General features: G+C 53.2%; 8 protein-coding genes across 8 annotated transcripts; 5 read left to right on the top strand and 3 right to left on the bottom strand.

Moving 5' to 3' along the window:
- The first annotated feature begins 363 nt into the window (after nt 1–363).
- BDP55DRAFT_416796 (uncharacterized protein) lies at nt 364–1,889 on the top strand. The gene is made up of 3 exons (XM_060567416.1): nt 364–1,344; nt 1,408–1,488; nt 1,545–1,889. The coding sequence occupies exons 1-3, from the start codon at nt 778–780 to the stop codon at nt 1,716–1,718; spliced, it is 822 nt and encodes a 273-aa protein (XP_060422612.1). The 5' UTR covers nt 364–777; the 3' UTR covers nt 1,719–1,889.
- A 4,676-nt stretch (nt 1,890–6,565) lies between these two features.
- Nucleotides 6,566–8,044, top strand: BDP55DRAFT_566348 (concanavalin A-like lectin/glucanase domain-containing protein; the record flags this gene model as incomplete). Its single annotated transcript, XM_060570500.1, has 3 exons — nt 6,566–6,683; nt 6,737–7,177; nt 7,233–8,044. 3 exons carry the CDS (start codon nt 6,566–6,568, stop codon nt 8,042–8,044), a joined length of 1,371 nt encoding a protein of 456 aa, XP_060422613.1.
- Nucleotides 8,045–9,293: 1,249 nt separating this feature from the next.
- BDP55DRAFT_416937 (uncharacterized protein) lies at nt 9,294–9,715 on the bottom strand. The gene has a single exon (XM_060567417.1). The coding sequence runs from the start codon at nt 9,619–9,621 to the stop codon at nt 9,334–9,336; it is 288 nt and encodes a 95-aa protein (XP_060422614.1). The 5' UTR covers nt 9,622–9,715; the 3' UTR covers nt 9,294–9,333.
- A 94-nt stretch (nt 9,716–9,809) lies between these two features.
- BDP55DRAFT_566368 (NAD(P)-binding protein) lies at nt 9,810–10,547 on the top strand (the record flags this gene model as incomplete). The annotated part of the gene is made up of 1 exon (XM_060570501.1): nt 9,810–10,547. The coding sequence occupies one exon, from the start codon at nt 9,810–9,812 to the stop codon at nt 10,545–10,547; it is 738 nt and encodes a 245-aa protein (XP_060422615.1).
- A 3,122-nt stretch (nt 10,548–13,669) lies between these two features.
- On the top strand, nt 13,670–15,150 carry BDP55DRAFT_684279 (Lactonase, 7-bladed beta-propeller-domain-containing protein). Its single transcript, XM_060576395.1, has 2 exons — nt 13,670–13,692; nt 13,767–15,150. Exon 2 carries the CDS (start codon nt 13,933–13,935, stop codon nt 14,797–14,799), a length of 867 nt encoding a protein of 288 aa, XP_060422616.1. The 5' UTR covers nt 13,670–13,692; nt 13,767–13,932; the 3' UTR covers nt 14,800–15,150.
- Nucleotides 15,151–15,558: 408 nt separating this feature from the next.
- BDP55DRAFT_566375 (uncharacterized protein) lies at nt 15,559–16,059 on the top strand (the record flags this gene model as incomplete). Its single annotated transcript, XM_060570502.1, has 1 exon — nt 15,559–16,059. The coding sequence occupies one exon, from the start codon at nt 15,559–15,561 to the stop codon at nt 16,057–16,059; it is 501 nt and encodes a 166-aa protein (XP_060422617.1).
- Nucleotides 16,060–16,376: 317 nt separating this feature from the next.
- On the bottom strand, nt 16,377–17,378 carry BDP55DRAFT_734589 (cytochrome c oxidase subunit VB; the record flags this gene model as incomplete). The annotated part of the gene is made up of 5 exons (XM_060580223.1): nt 16,377–16,544; nt 16,612–16,712; nt 16,774–16,932; nt 17,120–17,167; nt 17,288–17,378. 5 exons carry the CDS (start codon nt 17,376–17,378, stop codon nt 16,377–16,379), a joined length of 567 nt encoding a protein of 188 aa, XP_060422618.1.
- Nucleotides 17,379–18,005: 627 nt separating this feature from the next.
- BDP55DRAFT_566400 (uncharacterized protein) lies at nt 18,006–19,874 on the bottom strand (the record flags this gene model as incomplete). Its single annotated transcript, XM_060570503.1, has 1 exon — nt 18,006–19,874. One exon carries the CDS (start codon nt 19,872–19,874, stop codon nt 18,006–18,008), a length of 1,869 nt encoding a protein of 622 aa, XP_060422619.1.
- Between the last annotated feature and the right edge of the window lie 445 nt (nt 19,875–20,319).

Genomic DNA, 20,319 nt, shown 5'->3' on the forward strand with positions numbered 1-20,319 from the left:
TGAAGCTTCTGTCGGACGCTGGGGTGTATCCTGTCGCCGTCGTCGTCGCCACGCACGATGGCAGCAGTCATGTACCCTTTTTTTTCTCTCGTCGAAAAGCGCCCGTGTCGCGTTCGCGCCTCACCTCACAGCGCGGGCCCCGCCCATGACTCTTGCGCGACAGCTTTTTTTTTTTTTCTTCGGGTCGCAAATCAAAATGACCATGGTACACACGGTACTAACCTTTGGACCTCTTGTTAGATCATGCAGCAGTGGCAAGTCGGCCCCGTGCCGGAGTACATCTACTCCAACTCCACCCATCAGCCTAGCGACATGCAGTAAGTACCTCCTCCACCTTGTACCCCTCGATCTCTACTTTCGTCCCTGTGCCCAAAGTCACTCTTGATTTCCGTCCCGTTCGTTCGTTCGCTCCCCTTCCCTTTCTATCCTCCTCCTCCGTCCCGCGAGGCTGCGTACGGTGTACCGACACCTCTACCCGCGATTCAGGGGTACATGGATATGTACCTCTAGAATACCTTTTTCCCTTTGAGCAACCCCGGCCATATTGGGCCTGCTCCGCGGCGTAAAAGAGGGTGTAACGGGCAACAACAACAATAACATGACCTTTTCCACCGCCGTCGATGCATGCACGCACGCCTGGGCAACACGACCTCTCTCTCTCTCGCGCGCGCGAGGGGCCGTCGTCCACAGGAGTCTCTCCATTCGCGATGTTGATCCCGCCGGAATGAAACTTAACTGACACTCCATCCCAGTCCTCAACACCCCTATCAGCAGGACATGTCTCGTCGGGATCAGCACCCACAGTTCCAGTACGGAGCGCCGCCTCACCAGAGCCCGGCACCTCAGCATCACCAGCCCACTCCGGTGCAGCCTCCGATGAATGTGCCGCAGCCGCCTCAGCCGCCCCAGGCCCAGCCCCATCCTCAGCAGCAGCAGCACCACCAGCAGCAGCAGCATCACCAGCAGCAACAGCAACAGCAGCAGCAACAACAGCAGCAGCATGCAGTTCAGCCTCCGCCCCAACCCCAGCCGGCGCCCAGGAACCGCAAGCGTCCGGCCCCGGCCCCGGCACAACAGGCCCCGCCGGTCGTCACTAGCGCCCCTCCCATGCCGCCCGCTCCCGTTGCGCCCACCGCTACACCCATTCCGCCACCTCAGATCAACCCTCCCGTTGCTGCCCCCCCTCCTCAGGCTCAGCCCGCCGCAACGGAAGATGCCAACGCTCAGGCTCCTCAGCCTCCCCCGGCCAAGAAGAGCCGCACAAACACTCCCTGGACTCCAGCCGAGGAGCTTCGCCTGAAGCAGATGAGAGATGCTGGCAGCAGCTGGGCTGAGATTGCCAAGGTTCGTCCCATCTATTGCCACACTTCCATCTCGACAGTAGCAGCGACTAACATGACCGCGTAGACTTTCCCTACCCGCACTGAGGGAAGTGTGAAGAAGCATTGGTACAAGGACATGCACTACGCAGAGTTCGCGGAAGACGAGGTTCGTGGCAGATGCTTGTTGTATTTTTCTCACTCAAAATTGCTAACAAGTCACAGAGCCAAGCACTCCTCAATGCCATCAAGGAGTACGAAAACAACAAGTGGAAGGTCATCGGGCAAAAGGTCGGCAAGCCCGCCAAGGCTTGCGAACAGTACGCCAAGGAGCACTTTCCCGGTATGCCCTCTCTCAACATCACGTCGGTACGGCCGCATCCACATCAACGATACTAAATGATTCGTAGACCTCTACGCCAAGCCGACCAACCGGTAGAGGAACCTCAGCTCCATCGGCGGTTCTGAGGATACTCGGGAGATTGGGCAACACTGCGAAACGGCGCTGGGAGTGTCTCGATGCGTTGGGATATACCAAATGTGTTTCTTCTTTCTCGTTCTGACGATCACAACGACCCGGATTCGAAAAAAGACGATTCCCCCTTTGCACTTGTTAATTTTTTTCTTCTACGTTTTTCATTTGGAGGCTGGACTTTAATTACTTTTAACCCCCTATTCCCCAGCTCCACGTTTACGGCACGGTCACCCTGGGTCGAAAACTCGTGGCTGTGGCGGATGTGGGGGAGACGGGTCTAGAAGGATTGCTGGCCCTCATGTACGACGGTTGTGCCCTTGCGGGGCTTGCCTGTTATCAATGTGCTCTGAGTTTCATAGCACCAACACGAAAAGGACGTTGAGTGATGGCGGGTGATTGCCATACCCGTTTGATAGATGGTCTGCGCGTGCACACGTATGCGGGAGGACCTTCTACATGGTGTTGATGTGTGCCAGAGAGGTTCCCAACGATGGAAGCCTCCGTTTATGCCATGTCTTAATTCCAGAGGAGATGAGGATATAATCATGCGTGGTCAGTCGAGAAAGTCCAGGGACAAACCACACAAAAATAAGTTGCTTGGGAAGGTGTCATGGCAGGAAGGAAGGAGGAATCGGTTACCGGGATTGTGAAATTGTTTCGATTCATGACGAGTCTATACCCTTTTAGTGTGAGAGAATTGTGTTTTTGTCGTCGGGTCTGCGAGAGACTTGGTGAATATGTATTCTGTATGATGAGTGAGTAATTGAGATTGCTGATTGTCAAACCATGTTCATGTGACAATGTGATGGCCATGTGTTTGTCACAAATGTATAACTGCCCTCTTCGAGAGAGGCTGGATCTTTATACGGCCCGAGGTCTAAATTACCAAAAATGAACGTGTGCTGGAATGTTTAAAAGGAAGCGAAATAGTTGGTCTCGAGGGTCCACCAGGCGTCAATCTGCGTCGTGCCATGAGGATCATTCACTTCGGCCATGAAAGAAGGGAAGGGTGAGCCAGCAGCCAGCTAAACTGGGCAATTTGAAGACCCATGGATACATCGCACTTGTCGTCGAGGTGGTCGACGATTAGCCCGCTCTCGCGAGGCTGTATGGTGGGATGACTGGCGATATTGTTATCTGACTCTTGTGCTCTCTTTCTCGTCATTTAGTTGATGAACGTGTTCTCCTTTGATGTGATGCTCTCTTATACCCAATACCCAATGGCTATGGGAACTCTAGACTGAAGATGCGGATCACCAATGCTATGCAATAGCCTTCATACAACGCGTCCAAGTGTCTGTGCTTGGAGTGTGAATAAATAGGAAGTTCTATCAGGAGGGCAACATGCTTGCTAAATACCTCACGAACTAGTCTTTACACACTTTTAGACCTACCGGATATATGCGAGCGGGTGAAATCAATGACATTCTTCTGATACATAACGGCGCAAAAAGCCTGATTGATTATAGTTACACTGAAAACCATTCCTATACCAGTGACTTTGATAAGCATCGCTCGTATTGCTCTGGATTAATGCTTTGCGCTTTCCGAGACGTCTCCGATATACCTCCCATTGGAATCATGAGGCTTTCGTCTTGGAGTTCGCGAGAAGAGGATCTTCTGCGATGCCTTCAAGTCAAGTAGATAGCGTGAGAATGACCCGTGAAGATGGAACAGCAGGTGATAACCTTTGAGGCCATCCAAGTGAGCGCCTTCGGGGTTGATTTTGCGAGTAGCTGTCATTCTCGTGGCCAATGGGCTTTTTGCAATGTTTTTGAGTCAAACCCCCATTGATAGAAGATGGTGTGTTCTACATAATCTATTTACACAGTGGCTTTGTCGGGGCCAATGGCTTTGTCTAATATGCCTACCGCATTTTGGCGACTAGGTGACTTCAACTCAGCCTTGCGCGCCCGTTTCTTGCAATGTTTTGATATCACTTGCAAGTCTCGATCAAGAGCAATTAGTCAAATGTGAGGTATGATGTCTCGGTCGACGGCGGCGCGTAGATGCGACCTTAACAATTATTGTTGAACCACATTTCAAGTAACCGCAGAAACCAACTACAATTCGAGTACCTACATGCCTCATTTCTAGTTTCCTTTTTGTGACAGGAAACAACATTTTTATATTACAATTTCACACATGGCACAAAGCGAACGAACGCCTGGGGCAACCCTGGCAACGGGTAACTGAAGGTGCGCGATCTTGCGGCTGTCGGACGCCCTCGTGTCACATGAGCACGACAGGCGTTTTGTCAAGGCAAGCCAGGGTGGTCATCCGTCAACGGCGCTGCATGCGTGCGCGCGCTGGTATGAAACGATTGGGTAACCCCGCAGTCACTATAGGAAACACTCGAGAGACTCGAGTGCCTGTTTTCTTTTCTTTCTATGATGCTATTGTTTTTTTCGTGTGTTTTGTTTTTGACCGTTGTTGAACGAGGTTACGGACAAAACGGCAGGAAGGTGAGACCCTGTTTTGTGTTGTTGGCGGCATGTGGCGGCGCTTGGCTGGTTTCGAAGAATGTGGTAAATAAACATTGGAAGACTGGACAATGGAATGTGCCAACGGCGGGAGAAACGGCGTCATGTAGTCGAGGTCTGCTGGTCTGGTTGACGGGACATTTTACTCTGGCGTCTCGACGGTTTGGAGACCAGTGGTTCAGAATCACCATGTCAATGGCAATGAAATTGACACAAGCCCAATTTGATGTTGACAGTTGATGGATGCTTGGCTTATTAATGCTTGATCCATGGCTGCTGCGCTGCCGTAGCGCAGCACCTGTCAATGAAGCGTCAAAGTCGTGTGTGACGAAGGATGCAAGCCAGAGCTACAGCCACAGAGGATGCTGTAACACACGGCCAGCATGCTACCTATGCACCTATGCTGCCACGGCTGCATCAATTGCCTGACAAGTCGTGTTCACCTACTCAGGCATGGCAGGTCAGGTCACTATTGATCAACAGGCGACGGGCGACGTCAAGGGAAGAGGATATGTTTTCCGTGGTCCCACGCCGCTATGCCGCTCTTGCCCCGTGCACCGGGGAGCACAGAGCACCTGGGGCGAAAATCACTGCAGAGCAAGACTTAATCGAATTGAAAAAGTGGACGGCCGAGGGATAACCAGGGGGGGAAGACACGGGGGAGTGATGCCGTGATCTTCCAACTTTGGTGAGCAAAGTGAGGAAAGTATTGGTCAGATCACGCGGGGCTAAACCCATATGGGGACAAGAGACAATGAAGAAGTGGTTCGTGAGTGGACAGAAAACCATGATCTGTGGGATCCACTGATGGAAAAGGTGGGTAGGTGGCAATTGGACCAATACGAGAACACCATACTACAAGGTACGTGGGTACATGGGGACACGGGTACGGATACCAATGGAAGGAGAGAAGCTGCACTCCAGCTCTTGTTTCCCCCGTATTTCCTTTTTCCAGGTTTCCCTCAAGAAGGGCGAACGGGCAGGCACATGGTCAGGGCCGGGCTTTTGCCAGGGTCAGGCTCTAACCGGCTTTGCCTAGTGTACCCAAATAATGCTACGCTTGTCCCAATGGGGGAGTGAGGAGCGGCTTCGATAGCCCACTTGTATCCATCCATCTGTAGCGGATAGGTTGACGGAGACGAGGGAAGAGGAGGATGAGAAGCCTGGAGAATCCATCAACCCTCCCTCGCGTGCCACTGAGAGACCCTGAGAAGAACTGGAGACGACGTCTGATCACTATCAATGATGGCAAGGAGGGCAGTACAAGAAAGGGGGGGGCAGCAGAGAGCAGCACAACTTGGATGGCACTGGCAGAGATGGACTGAAGGTGGTGAGATGCTGATGAACGTTGAAGTCGTGTTGGTACCTTTTACACGCACACACGCACAGCAAAGGTAAGAGGCGCAGCATCCGTGTTAAGCGTAAATCAGGTAAGCGTAACTGCCCCTTCGTACCTACTTCCCAAGCGTGCTAAGGCGTAGCAAGGCACGCTAAATTGTGGTAGTCGAGGTAGGAGCAACACTCAACAGTCAACACCGGGCACCTCAGTCACCACTCACCAGTGAGCGCTTGCCTCCTGGCACCTGGTTTGACTTCCCGTGCATTCCCACTGCTCCCGCCCTCCCCATCCCTTCCCCCAAATTAATTCACGCCGCCTGGGCTTTTTCCCTCGAGTCAACCCTTCCCTTACGCACTCATCTCGTCCGCCACGGTCTTCACTCGTTCTTGACCCGCGCTTCTCGTTGTAATTACTGCCTGCCTATTACCATCGCTTAATACTCTTTTTACCATCCGTGTAGAAGCAAACCTTCGTTGCGCTCCCCCAAAGACGAACTTTATCCCATCCTCTGTCGTCCGAATGCCCTCGTTTCGTCCCGAACCGACGTCGACTCGAGTCAATCACGAAGCCGGGATCCCCAGATTATCAGCCAAACTCTGTTTTTAATCTTCCGAACATCTCGACTCTGATATCGAATTCGATCTCGACCGATCATTCGGACTAGCCTTGTACGACCACTTTCCGCCCTTGTCACAGACGGATACACAAGTCATCAGACACCCGAATTCCTCCCCGCTGCGGCAGTAAACACACCGACCCTATCCCACCGTCACCCGCGGGCGGCGAAAGTCCAACAAGGACCCGATCGAACTCGAGCTTCATTCGTAAACACCAATATCGCCCTTTCCTTGTAGAGTCACTTCCGGGGTCGCCAGCGATTATTGTCCTCTCTCACTCTCCGTCGGTAACACCGTAATATACAAACCCGTCACCACACACTCGCTCCAAAATGTTGTCGGTTCTTCCCATGGGCCTTGCCCTTCTCGGCGCCTCTACCGTCCTCGCCCAGACTCCTCCCTCATGCTCTCTCACTCAGAAGTGCCCCGAGAGCGCACCATGCTGTTCCCGTAAGTTAGCATCATCTACAATAACCAAAAACTCGACTCTCTAACAATAGCAGAATATGGCCAATGCGGCACTGGTGCCTTCTGCCTCGGCGGTTGTGACCCCCGAATGTCCTTCTCCCTCGATGCCTGCGTTCCCGCCCCTGTCTGCCAGGACAAGAAGATGCCCATGAACTCGCTCGACAAGATCGTTGATATCAGCAAGTACTACGGCGACCCGAGCAAGGCCGACTGGGTTTCCCAGGGTGAGCCCGCGCTGTACAACAAGGAGGCCGTTCTCCTCACCATGCCCGCCAAGAGTGTCGGAACTGTCCTTGCCACCTCCACCTACCTCTGGTACGGCAGTGTCTCCGCCAAGATTAGGACATCGCGTGGTCCTGGTGTCGTCACAGCCTTCATCTTGTACGGTGACGTCAAGGACGAGATTGACTACGAATGGGTCGGTGCCGACCTGGAGATGTCCCAGACCAACTACTACTTCCAGGGTATCCCCAAGTGTAAGTCTAGTTGACACGGCCCCATATCCGGAATTCAAGCTAACAATCGCTACAGATGACCAATCTGGCAATATCTCTCTCTCCGACACCTTCAACAACTGGCACACGTACGAGATCGAGTGGACTCCCGATGAAATCAAGTGGATGGTAGACGGCCAGGTTGGCCGAACCAAGAAGCGCTCCGACACATGGAACGCAACTGCCCAGCAGTGGGACTACCCGCAAACGCCCGCTCGTGTCCAGCTGTCCATCTGGCCTGGTGGTGCTGACACCAACGCCAAGGGTACCATTGACTGGGCCGGAGGTCCCATCAACTGGGAGCACGAGGATATCAAGAAGAACGGATACTTCTATGCCATGGTCAAAGACGTCGAGATCAACTGCTACAATGCCAAGAGCTCGCCCGGCACCAACAGCAAGAAGAGTTACTACTACAACAATATGAAGGCCACCAACGACACCGTTGTGGACAGCGACAAGGACACCGTTTTGAAGAGCTTCCTTGGCACCGGTCTCGACATGAACGCCGGTGCTTCATCGGCTTCCGGCACCGGCACTGCGGCGCAACCTACTGCCTCCGCCGCCACAATTCCGGGCGGTAGCAGCTCCGGCACGGGCAATGACCACAGTGACAACAGCGGTAGCAGCTCCTCCGGCTCCGGGTCTTCTGGCTCCGGTTCCGGCGACTCATCGGGCTCCGGTTCTGGCAGCAGCAGCGGTTGCGGCACCAGTGGCTTCTCGCAAGACTGCAGCAGCGGCTCCAGTGGCAGCTCTGGCTCAACGAGCGAGGGCTTCCGCCGTGAGTCCTCTTTCGGCGCCAGCACCTTTGCCGCACTCGTGGCTGCCACTGCTCTCTTCTGGCTATGAAGTAGGGACTAGATTGTGGTTTTGGTTTTCAAAAAAGGTATAATGGGTAACGTGATGCACTTGCTTGGTTTTGATTCGGGCTACTTGTATGTAATGAGAGCATTCTTTTCTTTGAAGCATTTTTCATGAAGGCATTTTGGGTAATGGCGCTTGCCGTCCATTCATTTGGTATGAGGATTGGGGCAACCAAATCGCATATGCAGTCGGCCGTTTGCGAGCTTTGAATTCAAAGCCGGTGTCTGTACATATGATAGAACTGCGCAATCAACAGAGGTTGAAGTCTTGAAATCATCCATGCGTTTGCATGTCACATTGCGACTTGAGTGAGGTTCAGCGTGCGGCAAAGCAATGGCCGAATTAGTCTCCGTTGAAAAGAGGACGATGACTGCAGGGAGTGTAATCAACCACAAACAAAATGCTGACATTGTAGCATTCAGTGAGAGGGGTTACTGGAAACATTACACGGGTGCTGCCGTGGCATCCGAGAGGAGGCCGGACGGCGGCCGGGTGTGTGTCGGCGATCAAAGGCGGAATGAGACGGATGAGAGAAGATGAGCCGCCGAAGAGATACCTGGATGCCTAGACGCTGTTGGGCATTTCATTCTAACTTCTAGGCAGCCGAGGCGGTGTGAGGTTTCACTTGAGATGCATCTCAGATGTTTGTTGGAAGCTGATGCAGCGTAGTTGTCAGACGTGTTAATGTGGCACGGAAAATAGAGATCGGAGACGGGGACGGGATTTGGTTGTTGGTTTTGTATTTTGCTGTTGTTGATGATGATGGTGATAATGATGATGTGTCGAATCTCCCATGGGCCGCCGACTGGTGACAATTACTTCAGGCGACGAATGGTGACGAGCGTGACGCGGGATGGATGGGGGCCATGCGAAGGACGAAAGAGTGGTGTTTCGCGAGGCGAGGAGTCTGGCGAGTTGGAGCGAAAGACGCGAGCTGTGCCACAGACTTGGCTGTTGGTTGTGCCGTCGGGGGAATTCCAGGCTGAAGTGGAGTTGTTTGTATGTGTTAGTGAAAGATGCTGCTCAACGCTTATCGAAGCTGGGGACGATATTGGGTGCTAACAATGTCAGATGACAGTCGCATTCAGACAGGGATGAGGGCGATGTAGAACGGGCGGGGATGCGGATCCTGTAAGCCACAAAGTAGGGGTAATCCTGTTGATCACATCGTGGTTGCAGCAAATGGCTGGATAGTCGTTCCGCCTTTTCGATTTACCACCTACGGGCCCTACGGACCAACGTTGTGCCTTTCGTTGTTGGTTTCGATATTCGCTTCAACGCACCCATTCGAGCGAGAAATTTGGAAGAGCGAAGAGTCGGAGGCTCTGGGGCTCACCCGGCCCTGCAGGCTTACAGCTTACAGCATGGATGCCGTGTTTGTTTTCTTTTTGCTGTAGTGCTGAGTTTTCCAACTGTGATGTTCCCCGTCCTGCAGATGGGCTGCATACCTGCCCGGTCTGAGACGGAGGTTGGATGCATATAAGGCTGGGCAAGTTCGCTGTTGGTGAGAGGAAGGAACAGAACATCATCAACATCATCATCATCCTACTCCTTGGCGACATCAAGCTTTCACTTGTCTCTTAGTCCATCCTACTCGAGCAATCAAGTCCAATCGTGTTCATTGATACCGCTCATTTACATCCTTTGCGGAAGTATCCTCACGCTTGGCATACTATCAAAGCATATCCCCAACTACAACCTCACCTCCCCCTACCTTACACCACAACACCCCAACTTCCACCACCACATCATGTCTGGCATCAAGACCATCGCCTTCTTCGGCGCCTCAGGCGGCTGCGGCATGGCAGCACTCAAACACTCCCTCGAAGCCGGCTACGTCTGCATCGCCCTCTGCCGCAACCCATCAAAGATGACCGACGTCCTCCCCGAAGCCCAGAACCCGAACCTAGTCGTGAAGAAGGGCAACGCGCACGTGGTCGACGACGTGGCCGCCTGCCTCGTCAACCCAACCGACCCAACCCGCCTCGTCGACACCGTGAGCTTCAGTATCGGCAGCCCGCTCAACCTGGCCAAGATGACCGTCGAGGACCCGGACGTGTGCAAGAACGGCGCCGCGGCACTCCTCGGCGCGCTGGAGAAGCTCCGCGCCCAGGGCGTGAGTGGGAAGCCGAGGCTGGCTATCATTTCGACGACGGGTATCTCGGACCACGCGCGTGATGTGCCGCTGATGCAGGTGCCCATGTACCACGTCCTCCTCAAGCAGCCGCACGCCGACAAGAGGGTCATGGAGCAGAGGATCGTGGCGAGTGATGAGATTTTCACCTTTATCCGCCCCGCGTTCTTGTCTGATGGCGCGCAGCCTGAGAAGCGGATCCGGACGGGCATTGAGGATCCTAAGACGGGTGTGCAGACCAAGGCTATCGGGTATGGTATCTCGAGGGAGGATGTTGGGCGGTGGATCTTTGAGGAGATTTTCAAGTCGGGCGGTCCGAATTACCTGAGGAAGGCTGTTACTATTACCTGGTGAGGGGAAGAGTTGGAAATGGAAATGTGTGACGAGAGAGTGTGAGGCGTGTAGATTGATGCAGCGAGGGATCCGGGCGTTTTTGCTTTGCTGCTTTGGATACCTGGTGGACCTTGGAGTCTTGATACCCATGACTGCTGGGCTTCTGTAATACATTTATAGACTATGAACTAAGATTGAATCCTTGAAGCTACATTCATTACTCTCGGTGAAATATTGACTTTACTTCTTGCAACCAGAGAGCGTGATTGTTTTATAGCTCACAAAACCCATGCCTCCCTGATGTCGAGATAATCCTGACAGACCTATTGGGCTTCTTCTTTGCCAGAAGATAGTCTCAGGAGAACTCTAAGGCGTTGTCTTTTCAGTATTTTGGTGACCTAAGTGATAAAAGTCCTCTTTGGCCTGCCAGTAATATAAGTTGTGTGGACTGAATATATAGGACCACCAACTGGCTGCGTTTGTTGCTGGGCTTGGGTCTTCTCATTTCAAAGTCGTGCTCCAAACTGCAAATAAGCTGAGCACAAATCATATTGTGAAGACGCCAGTCAAGCTTGGCATCGCAATCAACGGCGAACAAAGACATTGGATGTTTTCAGCCAATATCAGTGCAGCAGGCAGCTTTTGACCGAGAAGCAAGCTCGACAAGCTCTGGCACGAAATATGCGATGATGACTGGATCAGCATTCACCCCGCGCTCCCCTGCAGTGCTAGTGCTGAGCTTGGCTGTCCCCATGCATCTTGAGCTGTTTTACCATTACATCTCACGTTGGTTGGCTGATTGGATACAGATGCGCATGTCGTCTCCAGCGGTCTTCGTCACCGCGGCTTTTGGTTAGTTCTCGAAGCGCAGCCACGCCGAGAATAGACGCACGTCAACGACGTCTGAAAGGGTACGTACTGCCCGGGTGGTGAGCGTTAACAGATCCACTTTGGTACGTATTGCAACGGCGGACCACCGGCCGGCATGCTGATGAAGATCTTCCGCGCTTCTTTCCCTCTTTCCTTGCTATTGCCGCCTGATGAAATGCATGACATTGAAAATGATGCGTCGGGGCGAGAAACGAGAATACTTACTCCCGCTTCAAGTTTCTCATAAACAAGATGAACAAGGGACGACAAAACTTTGATTTAGAGAAGCTGAAATAAAGGGGGTTGAACATAGTCCCCCCAACTGACTCTCCTGCTGGAAAGCATGGGAAATGCCCGGAATGTTTCTCGTCCAATCCTTTGCGGCCAAGGACGGGTGAACATGTTTCGAAACACCGCCCTCACTCAGCCCCTCCAACCAGGCGACCAACCGCAGCGCCTAAAGGATGTTGCTGCTGGGTACCTTACTTCGATTCGCTTCTCATATTATTATTCCGTGGCCATTTGGCCCCTGTTTCATCGGTAGTGAGTAGCACACGGTAGGGCAGGCGATCCCGAGTCGGACCATCGACTCACTGAACAGCCAAATATGCCCCAGCCTGATGAACATGAGGCTCCTTGATCAAGCCAAAGCATCTGCTGTTCACGCATAATGCTCACCTCGAGACTGTTTGTCCCGCTGTGGCTGCCCGCCCAAAGAAGAGCGGCTTATGGCTGGGCGGGATGACAGGATCCAATCCCCGTTGACTGCCGGACGACAACTCGGACTCGAGCCAAACCTGACTGGACTTGACTGGCGCTGGATCCTCATGCTTACCTGCATCCACATGGGTTTGAGTGTACCTCAGCAAACATGCAGCATCTCGCGTTACCATCAAATTTGGCGGCTGGCAGTTGGTAATCCAGTCAAACACTGACTGTAGATTATACCAAGAGTATCAAGAAGAAAAGGGAAGACTGATAAGAGGCGTTGGTCCTGCGGCTCTTTGGAGGCTTTTGAGGCCTGGCGAGTAAGCCATGCAACAGACCCAACCAACAGCTGGTCACCTAGCTTGCCATCTTGTAACCCCCACCAATCGTTTACCCGTTGTAAGCCGTAACCCTGACCCATCCCTCCCTTGCCTCTGGCACTTTGCATCTTTGCTCTCTTGAACAAGTCACTTTACAAAAAGGATTCGATGATGTGGGGTCTGAGACCAATGAACACAGTGACACAAACAGACGCACATACCCATGTATGCAGAGAAAGGGGGGCTCTTTGTGTGGTACCTCACTGTTTGGTGGCCGTGAAGGCGGTTCGGTGTCGGGCTTTTGGCTCCAGGCTGAGTAGGCTGGGCTTGTGTTCCCATCTCACCTTATCCCTTCCATTCATTCAACTCAGCCATGGCTAGGGGATTGGGTCTGTCAGGGTGGTAGATCTGGCCCAGCTAAGGTAAAAGAGTCAGATGCACGGAAACCAGAGTCAAAGACTGCCTTATTATGCATGTTCTGATGTGAACATGTCTGCATGGCCATGCACACACACACAGCCTTCCCGGACTTCCCTTGCCTTCTCAACCATCTTATAAGGTTGCAGTTTCCTGCCTCCACCGTCCCAGGACTCCCTCTTGTTATTCGGATGAAATATCAGACTTGTGTATTCACTTCAGTACCAGCGAATCACCAATTTTTTCAGCTCTGCTTTGGACCGACCTGAATCAGCCCTGTTCTTTCCTCTACTGCAAAACTCTGGGGAAAAACTTCGTGCCTGCCTGCCTACCTTAACTCGACCGGCTGCTCCTTCCTTCCACCTACTTCTGAATCACCACTTTTGCCTCACGCCTTTCCCACACCCACCCACCCATCGACTCATTCACTTTTCTCCCCTTCACTCACCACTCACCAGTCTCTACTCTTTTTCTTCTTCTTCCATCGCACACTTCCTTCACATTTCACTCTCTACACTTCTCTTTCTGATCGCTCGATACTGATCACTCAAATACCCTCATTCTACCCTTTCAACTTCACACAAATCGTCACGATGCGCTTCACCTCCGTCATCATTACTGCTGCGGCTGCTTCTGCTGCGGTCATTGGCCGCCAGGACGCTCCCGCCGCTCCGGCTAAGGTCGTCATTGGTTCTACCTGGATGCTCGCTGTCGCTGAGTACGATGGCAAGTCGTTTAACGTCGTGAAGAGCGACAATCAGACTGGCACCAACCCCAGCTGGATGGCCTTCAAGGAGCCCAACCTTCTCTACGCCGTTGACGAGAACAGCAATAACCTTCGCCTGTTCAACGTAAGTCGCTTCGGCTTTTATTTTCAGTAGCTGCCGAAACCTACTCATCAAAAACATTTACTAACTCTTTTCAGCTCGATACCACTACCAATGAGCTCAAGGTCGCCGTTGAGTCCACTGAGGGCGGCACTGGAGTTGTCTCCATTGACTTCAACAAGGACAAGACTCGTCTTGTTGGCGCTTCCTAGTACGTACCACTTGCCTCTTTATTTTTACTACCTACTATTTTGGTCCCTTTGAATGCCTCATAAACTAACAAAATCCAGCACCAATGGCACTGTTGACGTCTGGGATATCTCTGACGCCAGCGCTCTCAAGCATATGAAGAGCCTCACCCTCGGTGGCGAGCTTGGTCCCAACAAGCTGCGTCAGGACAAGTCTTACGCTCACCAGGCTATTCTCGATCCCTCTGGCCGTTACTTCGCCATCTGCGACCTCGGCACTGACTCCATCTCCATCATCGATTCCCAGGATGACAAGTACGACATTGTCTCTCGCAACAGCGTCTCTAGAGCTGGTTGTGGCCCTCGCCACGGCGCCTGGTACCCTCAGAACGGAGGCGCGCCTACCGCCTTCGTCGTCGCCTGTGAGCTCAGCAACACCCTCGAGGTCTTTTCCGTCTCCACCAACAACGGCTCTTCCCTCTCCCTTACTCATAGTTCGGAGCTGAGCACCTACGGCGCTGCATTCCCTCCCGCCAACGCCACCTCGGCTGCCGCTGGCGAGATCATCATCTCGAGTGATGGCAAGCACGCCTACGTCTCCAACCGCGTTAGCGGCAACGCAACCGACTCTATCTCCCACTTCAAGATCACTCAGCAAGCGGCCCCCGGCGGTTCCAAGTGTAAGCCCAAGGCCGGTGGCATCACCCTCGAGTTTGTCGATCAGATCTCCTCTGGTGGCGTGAACCCGCGTATGTTCAGCTTCTCCAAGGATCAAAAGACGCTCTTCTCCACCAACATGGCGGGCGAATCCGGTGTGGTGGCGTTCAGCCGTGCCGAGGACACCGGCATCCTGACTGCTTTGCCCATCGCGTCCATTCCAGTCCCGAACTTTGTGGTGGGCACTCAGGTCGGTACTCCCGTGTTTATCCAGCAGATCGTCTAAGATCTCGATGGCATGGCGTGTGCCTCATTACCGTCTTTCTATGTGTATCAAGGGAATGGTTTCCTTTAGTAGGTTTTCTACGGCATTAGCTTTGGCGTTGCAAGGCCCGGCGTTGGAGAGCGGCAACCATGAGTTGGCTGGTACAGACATGAAACCGCTTGATTTGAGGAGGGTTTTTTTTTTCGCGGCATTAGATACCAAAGTCATTAGGGTTAGTGACATCGTTCTTCAAAAGTCTCAACAAAACAGATATTTCATCTGAGAATATTACGCTTCTTGCTCGTCCGTGTGATGTGAATGTGCTGGGTTTGGTGAAGTTGCCTGGTGTTTGGAGATGAGAGGGGAGAAGTCGTGTCGTCGAGTTTGTCTTTCGGCAGTTAACCTGGATGGGTCCCGCCCACTGTCCGGCCTGGTAGCGTATGCCCACTGTAGTTTAGCGAGGTTCGGATGCGCTACGACGTCGGAAAGGTCGCTGATCGGCTGCGCTATCCGCTAAAGACGCTGATTGATCACTGAAGAATCCCGTCCCCACCCCCCAAGAACTGCGAACGACCTTTGCCGCGAAGGCTGGCATTTGGCAATAGCTGCTTCACCATCCATGATCGCACACCCTTCACTGACGAGACACCTAGAGAAAATAGAATAGGTCTGATGTGATCTTGAACCGACGTCCTCAACGACCGCAAGCATTCGACGAAACCAAAGCACTCCGTAACGGCACCTCGCGTTCACCTCCCCGGCTTCGCGCCCGCCGCCGCAATGTCGGACAAAATCACCGGCAAAAACCTATCCTACGACACAAACATCCCGCCCTTCCTGCGCGCTCTCCAAGCACAGGCGGCAGGGAACGGAGGCCCAGACGAGATCCTCTCGAAAAGGCGACGGGCGGGCAAGAAGCGCTCAGACAGCGAGGAGGCAGAGGATGCGCCGCTTGTGGTGGACGACGAGGGTAATGTTGTCGACGTACGGGTGGACAAGGATGGTGGCGTGGAGGCCGATGACTTGAAGAAAGATGGAGAAGAGGAGGGTGAGGGGAAGGATACCAAGGAGGAGAAACGGGAGACGGAGAAGCTTGCTGGAATCGGGGCGAGCAAGAAGAGGAAGGCTGGCAAGGTTGTTGGCGGTGATGCTCAGGAGGATGCTGTCGTCAACAAGCGCGGGACCAAGGACGAGAAGAACGGCGACGATGACGAGGACGCCAAAAAGAAACCTGCCAAGAAGATGGGAAAGAAGATTAAGCTTAGCTTCGATCCGGAATGAGGCACGTTAGGATCAGGGCAAACATCATCACTATCAAACACTACGTGGACGCGGAGAGTAGGCAACCGATCCGCACGGAAGCGAGTCAAGCCACGAGAGAGCTGCGGCTCTTCGTATTATCTAGGCCGCTATTCACGAACGACCTGGCGGATGTCACACAAAACCCGCAGGAGACAGGAGACATGAATCGGGAGAAAAAGGTTCTATACAGCCACAACTTAAGGTAATCTACACATCTTCCGTGCTCACTCCAGAGCAACCCCGATGCCGTCTCGCCTCCAGTCTCCTTACTACGTGTTCGCCACCTGCGAAAGCATCTATTGGTATCGGTACTCGGGCTTGACGAAGTCGGCGAAGGTCTTGGGCTCCTCGTAGCCGTGGTGGTGGTCGTGACCGTGGTGGTGGTCATCAGTGGGGCCGACGTACTCCATCTTGTAGACGGAGCCGCACTCGGGGCAGCGCTCGATGGGGCGGTCGCGGGAGATCTATGTGCATATTTGGTCAGGTTACGGAGCTCCTTTGACAAGCTCAATCGGGTCCATGGGCACGTACGGTCAGCCAGATGGTGACGTGGGAGTCGACGGGGACACCGGTGCAGCCGAGGTACTGCTCCTCACCGGCGGAACGGACGGGGATGGGGTTCTCGACGGTGCCTAAATGATAGAGTTAGGTTTCGAACTCGCGCTTGAGGGCCGAGGAGGGGTCATCGCATACCCTTGCGGGAAGCATCGAGGGGGCGCATGTCGAAGACGTCGACGCCCTCCATCTTTCCGAGAATCTCGAGACGCTCGAGACCGGTGGACTGCTCGAGATCGGTGGGAATGGAGCCGGGCTTGGCACCGGGTCCGTGGAGGTCGTCCTCGCTCTTGATCTCTGTATCGTTGTAATTGAAATGATTAGCATCGTGCTCTATTCCTTCAGGTCGTTCGAAAATGGTGCGTCGCTTCGATCGTACGACGCGGTCCCGAAGGGATGCGGTCGGGATTTGGGCATTCCGGGGAACCGCGCCGGGAGACGGGAACGACGATAATTTCGAATCAATTGGCTCGATAGACCTTACCGGTGATGGTCTTGTAGGGCTTGGCGGGGGTAGAGGAGTTGGCGTCGCCTGTTTGTGGCCCCGGATGGCCGTAGAGTCAGCGATAAGGGAACTTTCGGAATGGCTTCGCTCCAAGGCTTATTTTTTCTTTCTCGGGATTTGGGGGGGGCCTTCAATTGGGGTTCGTACGGCGGATCATGGAGGTCGCGAAGGTGCGTCTGGCGAGGGGAGCGACGGCCGCCCGGCGGGCAGCCATAATGGCGGAGCGCTGCAAAAACATGGCGACGACAATTGGGGTGGTAGAGAGGAGAGGTTCGTTGTTGTGACGTCGGGTTTGGGTGAAGAGAGAGGGATTTGTCGATGGCCTGATTTGATGGTTTGATGTTGCGGCTGTCGGGTAAGCTACGGGGAACCACCAGTCAGAGCCTACAGAGCGAGAGCACTGGCCAAGGTACTTGCCATAACCGGAATCGTAAGCGACGGAGGATCACGTGATGGAAAGATCACCAAATGAGAGCTGGAGCATTACAGAGCTTCATCCCCTTTCATCCGCGCCGTTCTCAGATGCAGCTCACAAAGGATGCGAATGGCATGACTTTTGATGTTGTTCTATTAGAGAGTATCATGTGAACTCAAGCTGCTCACAAGCCATTTCCGTTGATCAGATGGCCCAGGACTATGACGAGGTTGTTTTCCAGAAACCCAGTCACTCTTCGATGCCTATCTGAGACGGTTACCGTCTAATTCCACCTCTCATTCTCATTACCCAGATGGCCAAAGCCTATGATACGGGTTGTCTCCAGAAACCCAGTCACATCTTGGTTGCCTGCCTGAGACGGCTATCGTCCTTTCATCCGGCTCTCATACCAATAGTCTCCTCCCATACAGATGTCCAACCCAGTCGCATCTAGAAAGGGAATTCCAATTCGTCAAACTTCTGAGCCTCCTCGCTGCGGTACCAGGGGAAGACGAATCCGTGAGAGACTCTTCTTCCAGTATTCTTCGGGAAAGGACTCTCTCCGACTGAAGCTCTGATGGCCTCCATATTCGTAGGCTGCATCTGCCTTCGGATTTCTTCCGAGCCGACAAACATGTCAATCCATTCGTGATTATAGACTGTGTCTTCGGCGGCGGCGTCCTCGGGAGTTGGAGCCGTGGCCTCGGTTCCCGAAGCATCGATGACCATGCTCTTCTCAAAGCTGTCCCATTGGAGTCCATCCCCCATTGGGAGGTTTTCTGCCCCGAACACGGATGTCTGAGAATGAGTTTTGTCTCCAGGCTTCGCTGCCAGGTCTATAAGAGATTCGGTATCCATGCCATCTCTGGTCCAGGAATGGGCTGAGATCATATTCTCAGAAGATGCTCCGGCTCGAATGGCAAGCTGCTCCTCCACGAGCAGGGGCGACTGACACAGCTTCATGGCAGAGCGCAAGCGGTTACCGTCGTAATTAGAAGTCTGTTGTTCAGATCCCTCTTCAGAATGGCGCGTCTTGCGTCCATCTCCCTCGCGTTGTCCGTCTCTCTGTGCAGAGAACATCTGCATCTGCACCAGAGAGCTCGATGCCCCAGTTGGGATCGGAGCGAAATTCGAGATAGGCTCGGGCAGATCTTGCCGCTGTCGGAAGAGGGACCCATGGGAACTCGCTGAAGGCTGTGCAGTTGCTGCAGAATGGGCGGTGAATCTGCTCGTGGCCAAGGCGGATGACTGGGCCTGGTCTCTGGAAGAAGATGCCTGCTTCCATCTACCCAAGTAGAAGTTGTAGTCGCCAACATGCTGTGCACCTCTGATCTCGGCTTGCCGAAGAATACTGTCGTAAGCACTGTGCTTCTCGTCAACCATGACGCGGCAGAATGATTTCCAGGGGTCGTGCGGATAGCGCTCCAGGGAGACACTCATTCTCCACATGAGGAAGTGTAGAGGCGGCATTCCCAGCTCTCCGCGCTCATACATGGCATTGATGCGGCTGAGGATATTGCAGATCTTGTAGAGCACATAGTTGTCGCAAAGTCCCGTCTCAGGTAAGTGCTCCTTTGCCATGAGTTGGTTTGGATGGATCGTGTGTCCCGGGTTGAACCACTGCTTAGTGACCTTGGCTTGTCTCAAGCTGCGCTGGTATTTCTTGAAGACTTGCTCTGGGTCATCCTCTGATGCTGGCAGAGGTCCTTGGAGCATTCGCTGGTGTCTAGCCAAGAGGTATTCTTGATATTCCCTCTCCACCTTCTCTTCGTTAACTGCCTCTGCGAACGTTTTCCACATGGGATTCCAGTACGCGTCGATTTCGCTGATGGGTGCAACTGGGACACCCCGAAGCATGGGCGGATTGGTATAGGTCTTGCCGTCTGCACTGATTGTGAAGATTGCATTCATTGGGGTGCCTGTGACTTCGAGCAGTGCTGCAGCATCTTCGTTGTCATTGGGGTCGGGCGCATTGGATGACTCAACTTGTGGGATCGCCGCAAGCTTTATCTCCTTTTTCTTCAGCTTGCTTCTAAGGCGTGCAATCTCATCTTTCTTCGCAAAGAGTGTCTCTTTAATGACTCCACGGCGTGCTTGTGCCTTCTTGATGGCCTTGTCGATCGCTGGTGTGGGTTCATCAGAGGCAATGCGCTCAGATCTAAGCTCAGTGATCCAGTCCTCTTTGTATGAGATTCTGGTCTCAATACGGTCTGCATCAGCCTCAGCAGCTTGAATTCCTTGTTTCAATTCTGTGATGGAAGACAGCAGCTGCGATCGCTTGACTGGTATACCATCGTAAGAGGGTGAAGTCGGGTCCATCGTGGCTTCCGTATCCGGTCTTCTGAATGTTAGTTAGCAGCTGAGACCAGTCTCTAGCTGTGAAAAAGTAGCTTACCCAGATGTCTGTGCTTGGTTGAACGATGGTAGCTTCAAATAACTGAGAGATGGTCGGGATGTGGTGAGAGGGAAATCCAATCTGTGTATCAGAGAGTTAAAGGTTGGTGCGAACGGTATGAGATGCCAGGTGAAGAATGTATACCAAACCACTCCGGCTCATGAAGATGCTCAGAAATGTCAAAGAATAATGAGTTGTAAATGCCATCAATGGAACTGCCGGTCTTGAGTGTGAGTGGGAAGTGTTGATTGTCGTGGAGTGTCAAAGGAGAAAGACTCCAGTGTGGTGTGCAGAGGAAGAAGCAATTGGTGTGATGTGTCAGGGCTAGAATATTCTGGTGGTGTATGAGAGAAGAAGTGGAAAGGTAGC

Source organism: Colletotrichum godetiae (genome assembly GCF_030913485.1).
Source record: "Colletotrichum godetiae strain CBS 193.32 chromosome Unknown BDP55scaffold_83, whole genome shotgun sequence".
Lineage (NCBI taxonomy): Eukaryota > Fungi > Ascomycota > Sordariomycetes > Glomerellales > Glomerellaceae > Colletotrichum > Colletotrichum godetiae.